This window comes from Sander vitreus, chromosome 12, assembly GCF_031162955.1.
Source record: "Sander vitreus isolate 19-12246 chromosome 12, sanVit1, whole genome shotgun sequence".
NCBI classification, from domain to species: domain Eukaryota; kingdom Metazoa; phylum Chordata; class Actinopteri; order Perciformes; family Percidae; genus Sander; species Sander vitreus.
In genome coordinates this window covers 22,574,245-22,591,242 of record NC_135866.1, presented here as the reverse complement: position 1 = coordinate 22,591,242, position 16,998 = coordinate 22,574,245, and the positions used below count along the sequence as shown (strand labels likewise).

The window sequence follows — 16,998 nt, the reverse complement described above, 5'->3', positions numbered from 1 at the left end:
TAACAGGTCAACCATTTGGACCTGAAATAGTTACTGACTGAAGTCAGAGGGTTAAACATTTATTTTGACCTGAGCTCCATTTAGAAAAGTCTCCCCAAGTTAGTTTCACACATACACACTGCTGTCTGAAAATGGTGGATTTTGGAGAGATTCTGAGATCAATCGGCGACTTTGGTTTCTTCCAGAAGCTCATCATTTTTGGGTTGACCTTACCAAATGTCTTACTGCCTGTTTTCTTTTGTAGTTTTCTTTTTATCCAGTCAGATCCGGAGCGACACTGTAACACAGACTGGATCCTTCAGGCTGACTCTAACCTGACCACAGATGATCAGCTGAACCTGACTCTGCCCCAGGAAGAGGACGGGACCTTCAGCAGGTGTCAGATGTTTGTCCCTGTGGACTGGGACATTGGTGACATCAGGGAGTTCGGACTCAATGAGACCACAGGGTGCCAGAATGGATGGGTGTACTACAACACACTGTATGAAGCCACCATAGTCACTGATGTAAGTGAAGATGCGTGATTTGTGGTTTCTTCTTTGGTATCACCTGTGCTGACTGCCCTACTGATTTTGACTGTTTTGCAGTTCGATCTTGTCTGTGACAAGTCCAACATGGCTAATGTTGTGCAGACAATCTTCATGTCTGGTCTACTTGTTGGTTCATTCATCTTCGGACCTACAGCTGAATCGTAAGCCACTTGAAAAAGATATATGTGCAAAGTGTAAGGAGACCTAAACCTTCCAACCCTTCATTTGACGGACACCCACTCTCTAAACTTTAGGTACGGCCGCAGGAAAACCACCCAGTTACCAGCTGTCCTCTTGCTAGTATTTGTCATAGTTGCTGGTGTGTCTCCAAATATCTACGTTTACATAGTGTCGCAGTTCATAGTTGGAGCTGCACTCGGAGGATATAGAATTAACTCCACCGTTTTAGGTATGACTTCTTCTTATCTAACCAACATTGCTTTGATTTATTGTCAATATCCCAAGCATGGAATTGTCCTGTTCTTTAATTTATTCTAGCTCTGCGGTGATTTTGGTGTTTAAATTCTGTTTGTAGCTACAGAGTGGATTGGGGTCTCCAAAAGGTCCTTTGCTTCCTGTATGAGCCAGATGTTTTCAGCTCTTGGCCAGTGTGCCATGGCTGGTCTGGTCTATGCTATCCGTGACTGGAGAATAGCACAGTTTGTCATTGCAGGAGCACAGGCCTTTGTATTGTTGTACATATGGTAAGTGATGTTTAATACTTTTTTATTTTTTATTTTTGCTCAGTGCTGTATTTAGACATAACACACCTGATCATAGCTACAGTGCAAAGGCTCTCGTGTTACTTCACATACTGAGATAATGCAAAACCAGTGTGTTTAGGAAGATTGTTGTGTAATTAACCTGGTTGGTAGATCAGTTTCTGACTCTGACACATGAATACGTTTATATGAATACGAGACTGAAATAGTTTGTGAGTGACTCCAACATTTGGATTGCGATTCATCTTTTCAGGTGGATTCCTGAATCTGCAAGGTGGTTGCTTGGGCAGGGCAGAACCAAAGAAGCGTATAAATTGATACGTAGAGTTGCAGCAATCAATAAAAAAAAAATCCCAGAGAATCTGCTGAACGAGGTAGGTCAGATTTAATTGTAATGACATTTGATCTTGAGACTTAAATGATCCCTCAGAAAAACAAGACTTAAACGTTTACAGCCCTGCTAGCACCTCTGTGTGGCTGTACTTAGGCACAGTAGTGCTTTTTAACAGGTGTCATGTTTAAAGGAACAGTTTACCCCCAAAATCAAAAATACATATTTTTCCTCTTACATGTAGTGCTTTTTATCAGTCTACATTGTTTTGGTGTGAGTCGCCCTGTGTTGGAGATATCGGCCGTAGAGATGTCTGCTTTCTCTCCAATATAATGGAACTAGATGAGTGTAAAGTGCTAAAAATACAAGTTTGAAAAACTCAACAGCAATGTCTCTTTCCAGAAATCATGACTCATGATAATCCACAGACCTGGTTGTGAGCAGTTTTATGTAGGAACTATGTTCTTTCTGCTTAACTATCTCTGCCAACCGTATCATTGCCCAGACGGAATAGTTTGATACTGCTACCTCACCTGAGCAAGCTAACGTAACAGCTCAGCCGAGGAGGACACCAATAATGTTTACATCTTGTGGCCGGGTTGGCTCAGTGGGTAGAGCAGGTGCACATATACTTTGAGGCTTATGCCTCGACGCAGAGGTCCAGGGTTCGAGTCTGACCTGTGAGGATTTCCTGCATGTCTTCCCCCCCCCTCCACTTTCTCACCTAGCTGTCCTGTCAATTAAAGGCAGAAAAGCCCCAAAAAATTATCTTTAAGAAAAATAAATAAATAATAATAACGTTAACATCTCGCGCTGTCACTAGCCTCTCGTCCATGAGTAGTTGCACCCTTCTGCGCGGTGATGGTGATACGGTTGGTGGGTATAGTTCGGTAGAAAGAAAACAGTTCCTACAGTAAATGAAACTGCTGTGTTTTACATTTACATTTGCCCTTCAGGTTAGTGGGGAACGAGAAGTTGAAAGTGGAGGAATCAAAGCCATTTTTACCTCAACAGTCCTGATGAAATATTTATTAATTATATCCTTTGCTTGGTAAGTTAGGCACATTTTGGATGTATTTGTTTTTAATGTAGTTTTTGATCCAATTAATTTGTTGTATCATGTTGTTGTGTCCTTGTGATTTTAAGGTTTTCATTCAATCTCGGCTACTTCTGCCTTGTTCTGAATGTGGGTAAGTTTGGTCTGAACATCTTCCTGGTTCAGTTCCTGTTTGGGATTTCTGAGATACCAGCACATCTCCTCTGTATCTGGGTTCTGGAGTTGATAGGGAGAAGGAAATCCCTGATGTCAACCCTCCTGGCAGGCAGTTCGGTTTGCCTCTTAACCCTGGCTTTCCCTCGAGGTAAATTTCCTGTCCTTCACATTCAGTGCATGAGGATACATCCATCTAACTGTCAGTGGTGTAATACACTTGAATTAATTCCAGACAGCGCTGTTATTATCACAGCCCTTGTTACCACTGGAAAGTTCTTTTTGAACTGGGCCGGTTCAGTATGTATGGTCTACATTCAGGAGTTGTTTCCCACTTCTGTCAGGTACACAAAATAAGAGTATACAAAATATGTAATTACAGATATTCTACATTAAGTATATATTTGAAAGTGAACTCCACTTTTTCAGGCAAACAGCTGTTGGCTTGGGTTCCATAGCCTATAGAGGAGCAGGCATGCTGTCTCCGTTACTCAACATGTTGGCCATATACCACTGGTCCATACCCATCGTAGTCTTCAGCAGCCTTACACTGATCAGTGGAGCTCTTGTCTTCCTGCTTCCAGAGACCAGGAGAATAGAGCTTCCTGACTCAACTAATGAAACCGAGGGCATCAAGTAAGAAAGCTGCCTGATTTACTGAGGAATTGTGGCAATATTGGCTTTTATTGGGGGTTATTTACAGGCTAGTCTCGCTTTGTCAGACCCATCCACACACTGCGGAGCGGAGGAGGGTCTGGCTAGTCCACACAGCATTGCGGGATGGGAGAAAAATGTGCTCTGGTTTATTGGCATTTCTTTAAACCAATCCCAATCGTCTTGGGCGGCGCTAAGCTCCGCACGGAGCCGCTGCTAAATAGTTGTGCGAAAGAAAACTCAGATTTGACAGATAGTCTGGCTAGCTGTCTCAATTTACCCTGCAGAGATCTGAGGAGCAGTTAACCGTAGTCCATAAATCCACCGGAGTTTAAGATTCCAACACAAAGAGAGCGGAAGGAAACGGAAATCGGCGAAAATACATGCATCCGGCGGAATTTCCTGTGGCACCGGAGCAATCCCGGAATTGGAACGTGAAGGATATAGACTAGTTACAGAGGCATACATCCACAGTAGAACTGCATTTGACAAGCTTGCCCCCCCCCAACATGTTAAATCTTGTTTGTTTTATCCATACAGAAACCAAAATGCAAAAATTACAATTTGTTGACAATTTTGTAACTCGTTTTTCTTCCAGTTTCATTGAAAAGTCATACATAAACACACTGGTAGTGAATAATATAAAGATAAAATATTTTTTACAAAAAAGTCAAAGAGGTGAAGGTCAGAATTATGTCTCTTAACGTTGTCTTCCTTTTCATTCTAGGAAAATGACCACCAAGAAGACGGGAAATGACTCCAACATGGTCGAACACAACAGCAGAAAATCCACCAAACTCTAGCTGGAATACCGTATTCTTCAATTACAGATGTTTTTGTTGTGTGTATTTCTATCTGGATGGTATTTTGACTTTATTGTTGCTGAGTCATCCAGTGTGTTTGCTCATATACTGACCTAATGTATGTCTTCTTTACTGCTGTCATTACTGTTCTGTGGGAAAAATAAAACACTGGTAGAGAACATAATTCTGACTTGTTATTTAAGTAAAAAGCAGTCAGCAACTCCATGAAACTACAATCACTACCAATGTTTCTTATTGGGCTATATTAGCATTGAATTATAGCTTAATGGCTATTGCCAAGAAATATGTCTTCGCAGGAATTAGTGAGGAACCAAGAAAGGTAGGGCTGATCATGCACAGCAGCAGAAGCAAAAACAAAAAATGTCAGTGGAGTACAGAGGAATGAGCCTAAATGCATAAACTAATCTGGGAATGTAAACACAGCATGGGTGAGAGTCCACAGAGGATGTTATACTGCATGTTTCTGTCATCACAGCTACATTTGACAAAAAGTTAACCTGCAGCTGCCCTTTCAACAACTTCTTGTCTGAAAACAAGCCAGTATTGCTTTATGATTTGCCAACTATCAGATATCACTTACTGTCTAAGTTAAAATGTGATCTAACACAAGGTTGAGTTTTACAGTCAGTTGTGCCTGATTATACCAGGATGCAATATACCTAGTTAGTAAATGAACTGTGTAAAGCTACAGCTACATAATATCTCATCTGAGATCTTGTCCTTGTTACAGAGCAGTGGTTCAAAAACTTTCTTTTACATGTGACCACTTAATACAAAGCAATATCTATGTGTGACCCCTTGACACAGAGTGTATGTTTGTAAGCAGTATCAGTCTGACAAGTTACACTGTGAAAAGGCAGCATACAGATTTACCTTTCATGTAAGAGTGCTGGCAGAGAGGTTTGATAAGTCTGCATGTTGTAAAGTTGTTAAAAGATCAACAGCACTTTCTGTGAGGGATAAGCAAAGTACACTGTCTGCAAAGAATCATCAGTCACAGCGGCATTGGTTTTTATAGTAGCTGTGCTTGAAATAGCAGATTATGGTTATGACACCCTAACATTCAAAACATTGTTTACCTTTATTTATTCAGGGAAGGTTCACTGAGAGGAAGCCTCTCTTTTGCAGGAACACCCTGATCACATTCACACAGTTACACATTCACACCAGGAAGCTGCCCAGTAAAACCACAGTCTGATCTGCTGGCCACTGAGCAGCTCCACTGGAGTGGTTGGGGTTAAGGGCCTTGCTCAAGGGCACCTCAGTGGTGGTAATGAGGGAGGGACCCACCCCCACCCAGATTTTTGTATCCTGTCGGTCTGGGGATTGAACCTCCCGGTCACAAGCTCGCTTCTCTAACCTTTAGGCCACCACATGTTTTTGTATTTTGCAAGAGCCCTAAAATTCTTGTAATATGACTATTTTGAGAGAAAAAAAGTTGTTGATGAAATGAATGCTGAGGTAAATTTTACTTGGCTTTAGGCCAAGGCACAACGATATGAAGATGTCACACAGAAAAAAAAGTACAACAGTGACACATCTGACATATAAAACTACCTCTTCTACAAAATGAAATGTCTACTTAAGTGCAGTCTCAGCTTTCCTGAAACATACAGTCCAGGGTTTAAACATTAATGGGCATTGGTTAAAGGTCATCCTCCAGGAGCATCTGTAAACTGAAAATCATCACCCTTAACATGGCTGATTTTGGAGAAATTCTCCGGAATATAGGAGAGTTTGGATTATTTCAAAAGATCACTCTTTTTGCTCTTTGCTTCCCTAATGTCATTCTGCCTTTTCAGTTTGCCAGTGTATTTTTTATCCAGTCAGATCCGGAGCGACACTGTAACACAGACTGGATCCTTCAGGCTGACTCTAACCTGACCACAAATGATCAGCTGAACCTGACTCTGCCCCAGGAAGAGGACAGGACCTTCAGCAGGTGTCAGATGTTTGTCCCTGTGGACTGGGACATTGGTGACATCAGGGAGTTTGGACTCAATGAGACCACAGGGTGCCAGAATGGATGGGTGTACAACAAGACACTGTATGAAGCCACCATAGTCACTGATGTAAGTGATAGGTCTGTCTCATGGTCATTTATAATACAGATATTAAATAATCTTTATAAAATGCTCCTTCATTAACCATTTGGTTTCATTTTTCTACAGTTTGATCTAGTTTGTGACCAGGCTAATTTGTTGGAAGTGGCACAGACAATGTTGATGGCTGGCATTCTTGTTGGTTGTCTCTTATTTGGACCTTTTGCTGAATCGTAAGTGTCGGCCTACTTGAAATTATACATAATGTGTTCTTGACCCGGTATCATCTTTATCAATTAAAATCCATTACAAAAGAGAAGGTTATATCGCTAACCTGAGGGTTTTATCTGTTCCAGGTTTGGTCGTAAACGAGCAGCTCAGATTCCAGTCATTGTGATGCTCATATTTACTGTAACAACTGGATTATCTCCCAACTTTTATTTATATTTGGCATCCCAGTTCATTATGGGAATTGGCTACGGAGGTTTTCGACTGAACGGTGTCATATTAGGTACAGTATTCTCCATCATCTCACATGTGAAAACACTATTTTTTTGGGTGAGTTTTTGTTAAGACGTGTTTAACTGTTCAATTCACAATCAAATTCACAAGCTGTTGTCTTCATATGACCACAGTCAGAGATAATTTAGTAACAAACTCTTCTATTTACTTTTCACAAGCTCGTTTTATTTTTCTTTATTTTCCTATTTTTTTCTTGGCACACATTTAATCATTCATCTTTTCCCACCATAAAAAACAAGCTTTACCTTACTGCATTGCAGCAATCAAGAGGACGGTGTGGTTAGCTAGTTAGCTAAAATAAAATACTTGTTTTAGCTAACTGAGCAACAACTAAGTTTTATGATAAAACTACACCATGCAGTGCAGATAATATAAATCAACCATATAACATTACTGTACCACTAGCCTACTGCTGTAGTATCGCTGTAAACTCTTGTTACAGTTAAGCCTCTACTAAAACATTTTAGCCAGCTAACGCTAACAAAGTTAGCTATAGCACCTTGGCACCATTTCTTGTCTTCATCAAGGACCACTCTAGACCTTTTTCACGGCAGACATGTTGACGTGTCATAGTAGGAAAAGCACAGGTGTATTCAGCAAGGGGGTAAGCTTCTCCTCGGACCGCAAGTAGAGGAATTACCGTATAGTACAGGAGAAGCGCGCAGGCAGTTTCTCACATTAGCTGTTTAAGTGTAATTACTAATGTTAACTAGTATTTTAGTTAGCAATAATTAGCCTGTGCCTATGTTATCTCCTTACATATACCTACGCTCTCCGTCTCTGCAATATTCGGAATGATTGAGATTGCTCTTGGCACAGCTACCAGAAGACTTACAACTTTCAGACATGTTGGTCACGGCACATTTACTTCGTCTCTCTCAGTTGGAGGCTGCGCAGTAACGCTCAGCCATCACCGGAAAAGTGCTTCTAATAGCCTTCACTGGTCTCCGTCCAGAGCAACGGGATCTGTTGGTCCATTCTTATATACTGTCTATGGTATTCAGAACCATTAATGATGGCTGCATTCCACTTAGGAGAGGCCCTGGTATTGTGCATGCTGACTCACTGAAATAGCTTACTGGGACACTTTCAGCTGTGCATTTCCTACTATAACAAGTCAAAATGTCTGCTGTGAAAAAGGTCCATAATAAAAAAAGTCTTTTAATCAACTAATACATTTTTTTTAATCAACTAACAATTATATGTCTTTTTACACTCCATTTCAATAGTTTAACATGAGTTTAACCAAGATTATTTATTTATTTATCTATTCTTTTTTATCCTTGTTTGTTTTTTTACCTTTAACATTTTATCAGTTTTGGGGCTCCATCATTCTTGGCAGGGGTAGGGATGTTAGCTAACACATTCAAGGTTGGTTAACTGTTTGATTTCCTGTTTCTAGCTACTGAGTGGATTGGGGTGTCCAAAAGATCATGGGGATCATGTGTGACTCAGGTATTTGGTGCAGTTGGACAGTGCGTACTTGCTGGTGTGATCTACTTCATCAGAGACTGGAGACTAGCTCAACTAATCACAGCAGCTCCACTTGCAGTTGTTGCTGTTTACATATGGTGTGCATGCACTCTTATTATTGCCCTCTATTGTTTTAAAGGTAAATGATGTATTACTGATTTACTTCCCTTGTTTCAATCAGGTTTATTCCAGAGTCAGCCAGGTGGTTGTTAAACAAAGGAAGGACAGAAGAGGCTAAACAGCTGATTACCAAAGTGGCAGCCATCAACACACGCACTGTTCCAGAGTCTCTGCTGGACAAGGTTATTACCCTTTACAAAAAAAATCTTTATTTGCCATTGTATCAAGACTTAAATGGAACATTTCATATACCAGCAATTTATGATGAAAATATTATATTACATGAGAATATTTCTAGAATGTAATGAAGTGTCTGTCTCTGAACTGTATCTGAGAGATCTTGACTCAAGAATCCTTTTGCAAGGCTGTTGGATGACATGATTTGCTCAAAGACACAAATGTTAGCATGATATTGTGTCTGCCCCCTGTGCATTACAGATTGTTGAGAAAGAAACTGAGAAAAAGGGAGGCATAATAATCCTTTTGCAATCATCTGTGCTTAGGAAGTATTTCTTTACCATAATATTGGCATGGTAAGTTACATTTTACGATATACATAACGCTACTGAGCCTGTAAATTATGCATTGTGATGCATTTGACGATTCATATTTCAAATGATTTAATAATTGTTTCCTTTTTGAAATCTTCAGGTTCTCCTTGAATGTTACCTACTACTGCCTTTCATTCAATGTGGGAAATTTTGGCTTGGACATCTTTCTGACGCAGCTCATGTTTGGTCTGACTGAACTACCAGCTCATATACTTTGCATCTGGCTGTTAGAGGCACTGGGGAGGAAAGTGTCACTGATGTCAACTCTTCTGATTGGGGGATTCTTGTGCATGTTAATCCTAGCTGTTCCTCAAGGTAAAGCACTCCAGAAGGTGTGTCTTTGATTTTTGTCTGTTTTTAGATTAGCTTTTTTTTTGGCCAGATATTCATGGTTCCCAGAAGATGTATCCTAATGTAGTGATGCCCTAACTTTTTCTTTAGCTCCACCAGCTGGCTGACATTATTGATTCAGAGTAAAATCTCAACAATATTGATGGATTGCCTCATTCTAAGAACAAGTCGCTAGCATTGTTGCTTGTTCTACACTAGTTTTTCATTTATCTGACATTGTGTAACTATCTTCAAGGTAATGCTGTGGCTGTTACCACGTTGGCAACCTCAGGACGTTTTTTCATGAACTGGGCAGGATCTATATGCAATGTGTATGTTCAGGAGCTGTTCCCAACATCTTTTCGGTAAGCCCTCCATCTGAGTCACTCCATCTCACTGTAGTGAATGATACATAAGTGTGTGTTCATAAGAATGATACATACAAAAGTACAATAACAAAGTGATATAGCATTTGCCTCTGATTGGTTGTGACACCACTAAAGGACGACAGTATGTTTACTGTTGGCTTGCCTACTATTTGTTTAGTTGGCTTTAAGAGTAAACTGCCCAGCCCAGGGTTAAATATTTGCTGACTGTTTTTGACCTATTTTAGTTAAGCGAAGTGACAAATTATTAAATATATGTTATTATATCAATTTATTATGATGATTATATTTATTTTGCTTGACTGTTTAAAGCTATAGTGCGTAGTTTCTGCCGTCCCCATGAGGAATTCTAAGTTATGACGACAAATCTGTTGGTGAATCTACATGATACAAGCCTTCCATGACCAAAAAGTTACACACTAAAGCTTTAAGTGTTAATCAACTTTTGCAGTCACATTAGTCTAATATACACAGGACAAATAAGGTCTTTCAGGTACTAAACGGTGTTACTGTTCTTATTAGTCAGCTAATGTTAGGCAGGTTTCTAACCAAGAGACATGCACTGGGGCAAACCAATCATTGTTGGACAATTGTATGTACTTACAACAAGTTACAATGTAACTTATTTAAACTATTAAGGAAGCTTTGTGGGATTTTATTTTAGTTTAGTATGATGCATGTTTTCACTGAGTTAAAAAAGGTTTCTAAGTCCATGATGAAATTCTTTATGGTAAGAGCATATCTAAGCTCTGTATGTCTCTGTTTTCAGACAAACAGCCTCTGGTTTGGGCTCCATTGCAAGCAGAGCTGGAGGCTTGCTGTCCCCGTTGCTCAACATGTTGGCCGTGTACCACTGGTCCATACCCACCATTGTTTTCAGCAGCCTTTCACTGATCAGTGGAGCTCTCAGCTTCCTGCTTCCTGAGACCAGGAGAAAAGAGCTTCCTGATTCAACAGATGAGGCCGAGGGCAACAGGTAAGCAAGCTGCAAGCCGACAGCGTCTCCTGATGACACCTTCATCAAGGCCCTGACCCTACAGTCTGTCCTTGTTAGTGAAGTGTGCTATATAACTGCGTGTGTGAATTAGATAAGTCTGTTTGTAAAGCTATTTATTGTGTATTCTTTAGTAGTTAAGCAGGAAAAACTTTATTTGAATGAATCCAGTAATTAGTATCAAGGCACTGCATTTATAGTCTCTTTAAATGAAAAGGGGAAAATTACAAATAGTGTCAACATTTTGTGTAAATGAAACTTTTCCTTTAAGGTTTTTATCTTAGGTCAGTATGAAGTTTTTATCAGCATCTCCAAATTAGAATTTAGCTACTTTAAAATAATCTTAAAGGGATACTTTGCCAATTTTAAACCAGCTCTGTGTCATCTCTGTGTGGGCAGTGTGTTTAGATGAACTGTGTTTGGCTTCCCACCATGGCACCAGTGGTCAAAGATTTAAATCAGCAAAATATCTCTTAAGTACTGCTCATCATTAAATATTAAAACATGAAGCCTATTCCATTTGGGATCAAGATGAATGACACACAGCACTTCTTTCTGTAGTTTTGTTGACAAAAAGGCTTAGAAATACGAAATACATCACAGAAAATGTAACATGTAACAAAATGCCCCACAACTTAACACACTCGTCTGTGTATTCCTTTCTCCGACAGAAATAAGACAACCCTGAAGAATCAACGTGAATCAACCAAGCCTGCACAAAGCAAATCTACCAAACTGTAGTCTCAATACTTATATTACTTAACACTCCATTGGTGTTGTTGTGCCACCCTCAGGCCAAATGTCAGCACACAAAATATCTCAAAATCTAATCAGCTGATAACTCTGGAAGTTACTGACAACATTCATGCTCAGAGGTAACAAAGTTTTACAAGTTTTCTTTTATCAACAAATAGGATGTCTTCTCTTGCCTACATAATGAACCTACATTATCTATAAATACAAATGACTGTGGTGTTCCCATTGCTTACATCTCCATTACTTTGTGAATAACAGTAAGTGCGCAGTTTTACAGTAAAGGAAGTGTTTTTCACATTTTCACAACTGTGTCTGTAACCTCAGACATCTTACCTGGACGTATTGGTATCTTTGCTTTTTTACCTGTTCACTGTTTCTCTCAAACGGTACAATGCTGTAACTGTTTCATTCTTATTCTTATTCTTATTCTTCTTCTTGTCAACGACTCAACCTGTAAGAAATTGAAAGGCCATAAGTACTCATTCATTCAACTTTCGACCTATAATCCATGTTGAACTTGCAAAAACTACAATCAAATCTGAGATTTCTCAACAACAATCAGGCGAAAGAGACAAATGTAGCCGTCTAGCTCTAGAGTCCCATTCATTTTGCACTCGCCTGCAATCGCCCCCAGTGGAACTCTGGTGGAACTGCAACCAAATTTGGTACAATGGGGCTGAATAGGGAGTGGAAAGGCTTTCCGTAGACCGGCTTTGGTTTCCCGCAGTGTTTTATGGAGGTGGTGAGTCACCTCATCTCAAGCTAAGACAACGCCTGTTACATCATAAGAATGGCTATACTTTTATGAAATAAAACTTGGAGCTTTGAGGAAATACATTTCACTTAGCTAATGCCACATAGTTAATGAGTGTGGCTATTGTTTAGGCCATCAAAGACTAACGCAAGTGATCACAAGATGAGATGTGTCAGGATCAGGGTGGCTTACCACCTCAGCCAAACAATTTCCTGGTAAACTTGCTGGAGCCCAATCTGCAGGACTTTGCTGACAGCAATAACAACGGAAATCACACTAATAACACTCCAGCACACGCCGCCACTCCACACTTCTCATCATACAACCAATCCCCACTGGTCTCTGAGCTAACGGAGACACATCAAACTTACTGATGACTGAGGCGGAACCAAACGCACGGTTGGCAGAACGATACATCATCATCCAGGTAGCGCATGAAGACCTGCAGGAGGACAGAAACTGAAGACAGGTGTTACTGCTGCTTCCAGGAGAGGGCCAGTGTGAGGAATTACAGTCAAAACCACTTAGCAGTAACATGCAGCTATGATGTGACTGGCGGTCATGACAACACTGGAGAGGTGGAAGTTAAACTGGCAGGATATGTGGGAATGCAGCTGAATCTCGCTGTGCAGACAGACTCCTTGTCCTAGATAATGCTTGGGCCGCAGGGTGACATATGTCAAGGTCCGGATTATTCAGGTCTTACCTTTACAAGATATCTCTGCTGAACGAGGTGCAGGGCAGAGAGCCGGAATGCCTCCACACTTCCACACAGACTTCACGGGTGTAGCCCGCCTGGCAGGAGATGTAGGCCTCTGTATTCTCCCAACACAGAGACAATCTTCCTCCCACCATGTGGGTGCTTCATACTTACAGATCAGCTGGGGCTCATCCAGTAGGGCGAAAGTTGGAGGCATTGCTAGGCGTGAACTACTGTACTGTCTCATTTCTCCACTAACTTCTGTGTTAATTGCAAATAAGGCCAGAGATCTATTGTTTTCTTTAATCCCCCTTTCATAACTCGCAAGTGCCTAAGGCCCAGTTCTCACACAAAAATCTAACTAAAAACAAATAATTAGCCAAACTAAGCAAACTAAAGAAATAACTACAGAAAATGAGCAAATATCTATAATAATGAAATACTCAAAAACAAATAAAACCACATACTAATTAATACTACATCCTACACCTTCATCAATGAAGTAAAAAACCTATTCCACTTATATATTCATGTTCTCTGATGTTCTCTGAATGCAACACAACACATACAGCTGCAACCGAAGTATCATAAAATCTAAAGTTGACACTCAACAAAACTGCTGGCTGATTACTTTTCAGTTTTTGTTTCATTTATTGCAATTTTGTTACTTTTGACCATTGTTTTTTTAATTTGCATTCACAAACACTTAATCTTGGGCAAAAGAAGTCCACATTTTCATTTTCAAACCGTTCTGTTGTTCAAGAAAGTGTTAAAAGTCAAAGTGGGGGTAATTGTGTAAGGCATTAGTGTAGAGCTAGAGTAACAAATGAATAATAATGATGTTATTGCTTTTTAACTAATCATAATCTTTGTTTGTTTTTTTCATTTTGGATGATTTTGTACATTTGTACAATGGCAGATTTGCTAAGCATGAATGCTCTTTTTTAAAGAATGCCCTGTTTCAGACACACTGGATGTCATCCAAAAGAAACTTTCAGTGTTGACACTTGTTAGGTAACTTAAGATCTCTCTGACATGGTGCATGGTTTCAAACGTTTAGCATGCATGTGGCATACTATAATTTCTTATGCCATGGTTGTTCCCGTGTCACAAGCATGACATGAAAGTTTTCTGCCACATTATTTGTATATAATGTAGGCTGCATATATTCACAGATGGTATGGGCAATTACAATGGTAGTCATTTACAATTATCAGGTATCAAAGCACAGAACAAACAAAATAATATTCAAAATAAGCACAAGTTCATAACAAATTTATAACAGGATACACACTTTTACTGTGTGCATCAAAAGTCAAACTGTGACAGCAAAAGTGTTACCTTGTTGGTGTTGGTGCTCTTTGGGTTCCTGCTGGGCTCTCTCAGCCAGTAGTTGTGGTCATCTAGGTGAGATAGCATACCACACATCTGTAATGAATAAAATACAGTTTAGTAAGGCTACTTCAACCTGCTGAGGCAGAACTCACTGTTGTTTACACCATCTATTTTCTACTCAGCATGTCAAGTTTCTTTTTGTTTCCTTTTAATGTCTGCAATGTCACATTAAACTTAAAACTTAAAAAATTAACACTAAAACTACCAAAAATGACAAATGACAGTTATATTTTACTGAACCAACTGTCACTGCATGAAAGCCAGTTGCTGGGGCTGTCGAGCTTTCGACGCCTCGAGGCTTAAATATAGTCGAGGCATCGAATAAGACGACGGTTTGAAAAAATATTCTCACATGTTCCTATAATTAATAATAATAATACATTTTATTTAAAGCGCTTTTCATGACACCCAAGGTCCCTTCACAAACAAAAAAGGTCGTTAAAATTAAAATTATATTATTGCATGATTAATTTATTAAGTATTGAAAATAAAATATTTTGCAGTAGGCTAGCCTAACGTTAACACTATTGCAACATAATAGCATACCGTAGACCTAACTGTATAAGGCTGTAAAAGGCTTCTTCAGGAGAACGTGGAAATCCAAATATGTTTAGCATTAAAACGTAGTTAGCTGACAAAGTTGTTAGCTGTAGCTCGGTTGGTAAATAGTCCGTAGGGTATGTCGAGCTTTCGATGCCTCAAGGCTTAAATTCATTTGAGGCGTCGAATAAGACGGTTTGAAACAAGTCTTTAAATTGTTTTAAACTCGTTATGTTCTTACATTTTCAATGATGCACCAGTAAAATAGCTGTTCTGGGATCAGTGGGGGGCTTTTTTTCGATGGTCACTTGAAATGAAATGAATGAAAGTTTCTCCTGCAAAGTCTCTGAGTGAAATGGTGATTTTGGAGCGAGTTTCTCAAATATCTAGGGACTCCATGGCAACCAGCTTCATACGTCACCACTAAAAGAACAGGACCGATTGGCAATGTAAAGTAAAAAATATAAAAGGCAATGTAAAGTAGGTCTATTATATTATTGCATTATGTATTTATTTAGTTATTAGTTATAAAATATTTTGCGATTGTTTCCTCTTCCTTAAGTTATGTTAACACAATTTCCCAACGTGGGAATCCAAATGGGTTGTTATGCTTGAAAAAAAGGAATAACAAAAACGAAAGTTTACCTGGTAGTTGCTTCAATAGAGTTCATCTTCTGTCATCTTTATGTAGTTTTAGTTTAGTGTAGTAGCTATAGCTCAGAAAACACAAGACAACCAGCTGTTGTTCCATGAAACATCTGGATAAAGCTGAAAATGAGATTTTTCTCCAAAAACATGGCAGTAATTCTCATTCTCATACATTATCAACATTATGATACAAATGTATTTATTATCTTTATGATAATACCATATCAGAATCAGAATCAGAATCAGAAAGGGTTTTATTGCCATGTACGTTTTTTAACACATACAAGGAATTTGTTTTGGTGTTGTTGGTGCACGTCACACATTCTCTAGATGGAATATTAAACAATATAAATATAGGTATAAACAATTTTGAAAAAAAAAATATTTTTCAAATAGCCAAGGTGGTTAGTTGATGGTATTTTAATGCTGCAGAATAAATGACCAATCACAAATCTGGAATGAATGGAGCAAATAAACGCTTCTTGTACATGTGTTATGAATGTTACTGCAGGACATCTTCTGTTTTCTTCTTGTTTTTAAGGTTTTCAGTGAACCCTGTCTGTGTGGGTGAAGCCAGCCATCACGTTTAGCATCATCTTAAAAAAAAACTACAAGCATTATATCATTATATTCCACATCTTTCAAACTTATTGGTATTATTCAACTTTTCAAAGAAATTCATACTAATTAAACCCATTCCCACGTTTTTCAACTATTCTCACTACTTCACCTTCTTCTTATACAATTCAAGCCAGCAATCCAGAGTAGCGTCAGCCTTTCAACATACAGCATTCACACCGCAATTTCTCCAGAAATTGCATTCTCTAGTTTCAGTTTGTTATGTTAAAACAAACGAGGTAGGCCTACTCCTTGGTTGGAAGTGGTTCAGACTGTTCAATCTGAGAAAACTGATATCACCATGGCTGATTTTGGAGAGATTCTGAGGAACACTGGAGAATTTGGATTATTCCAGCAGCTCTCTTTCCGCTTTATTTTTGTATTCTGCTTCATTTGTTATTTACTAAAGGTCCTGAGACACATAATGTGCAAAAATAGATATTCCAAACATTTCGAAAATAATTTTCATTGTCATTTTTGACCAGTTTTGAAAGCTCTTATGTGTATTTGATTGATCAGATCAGATGAAAAATAAAAGGAGCCTTGTGTGTGCCTGTCACAGTCTCTTGTCTCCGTCGACACCGGCCAGGGCCTTAAGTTATCATGAAGCGGTCATTTTTTATTCTAAGTATACCCTTTATTTCTAAACATGATAAAATCTCTAAAAATATTCATTCATTTTGAGCATTAACAATTACTATATACATGTATGTGAATACAATCTAGGCTATGTGCTTGTGTTTGCAAAAAAATCTGTCTTTTATGTTTTTTTTATTGAATTAACTGCTTTTGACCAACTTATTGATCAGGGCATATGTACATGATGTGTGACATGGTTTATAGTATACAGATAAATTATAAGATCACTTCCTTAACACTTAACGGTCAGCAGATGTAG

The 16,998-nt window shown here is 39.0% G+C and overlaps 2 protein-coding genes across 3 annotated transcripts; both read left to right on the top strand.

Annotated features, from left to right (window-relative positions):
- The first annotated feature begins 22 nt into the window (after positions 1 to 22).
- Positions 23 to 4,428, top strand: LOC144526926 (solute carrier family 22 member 13-like). 2 transcript variants are annotated; one of them, XM_078264675.1, is made up of 10 exons: positions 23 to 506; positions 588 to 691; positions 785 to 939; positions 1,066 to 1,234; positions 1,506 to 1,626; positions 2,540 to 2,634; positions 2,730 to 2,944; positions 3,029 to 3,137; positions 3,223 to 3,429; positions 4,175 to 4,428. In XM_078264675.1, the coding sequence occupies exons 1-10, from the start codon at positions 132 to 134 to the stop codon at positions 4,248 to 4,250; spliced, it is 1,626 nt and encodes a 541-aa protein (XP_078120801.1). In that variant the 5' UTR covers positions 23 to 131; the 3' UTR covers positions 4,251 to 4,428. The 2 variants fall into 2 exon arrangements, with proteins under 2 accessions (XP_078120801.1, XP_078120800.1); XM_078264674.1 differs by having other exon boundaries at positions 2,730 to 3,137.
- Positions 4,429 to 5,968: 1,540 nt separating this feature from the next.
- LOC144526894 (solute carrier family 22 member 13-like) lies at positions 5,969 to 11,668 on the top strand. The gene is made up of 10 exons (XM_078264617.1): positions 5,969 to 6,343; positions 6,443 to 6,546; positions 6,670 to 6,824; positions 8,238 to 8,406; positions 8,490 to 8,610; positions 8,867 to 8,961; positions 9,080 to 9,294; positions 9,566 to 9,674; positions 10,465 to 10,671; positions 11,361 to 11,668. Exons 1-10 carry the CDS (start codon positions 5,969 to 5,971, stop codon positions 11,428 to 11,430), a joined length of 1,620 nt encoding a protein of 539 aa, XP_078120743.1. The 3' UTR covers positions 11,431 to 11,668.
- Positions 11,669 to 16,998: the final 5,330 nt, after the last annotated feature.

Excerpts from the sequence above, each read along its gene's own strand:
- LOC144526894 (XM_078264617.1), top strand. The coding sequence starts at position 5,969 with ATGGCTGATTTTGGAGAAATTCTCCGGAATATAGGAGAGTTTGGATTA. Across the intron at positions 6,825-8,237 it reads ACTGAACGGTGTCATATTAG|CTACTGAGTGGATTGGGGTG; the intron begins GTACAGTATTCT and ends TCCTGTTTCTAG. Across the intron at positions 8,962-9,079 it reads TTTACCATAATATTGGCATG|GTTCTCCTTGAATGTTACCT; the intron begins GTAAGTTACATT and ends TGAAATCTTCAG.
- LOC144526926 (XM_078264674.1), top strand. The coding sequence starts at position 132 with ATGGTGGATTTTGGAGAGATTCTGAGATCAATCGGCGACTTTGGTTTC. Across the intron at positions 2,635-2,729 it reads TTAATTATATCCTTTGCTTG|GTTTTCATTCAATCTCGGCT; the intron begins GTAAGTTAGGCA and ends TGTGATTTTAAG. Across the intron at positions 3,430-4,174 it reads AATGAAACCGAGGGCATCAA|GAAAATGACCACCAAGAAGA; the intron begins GTAAGAAAGCTG and ends TTTTCATTCTAG.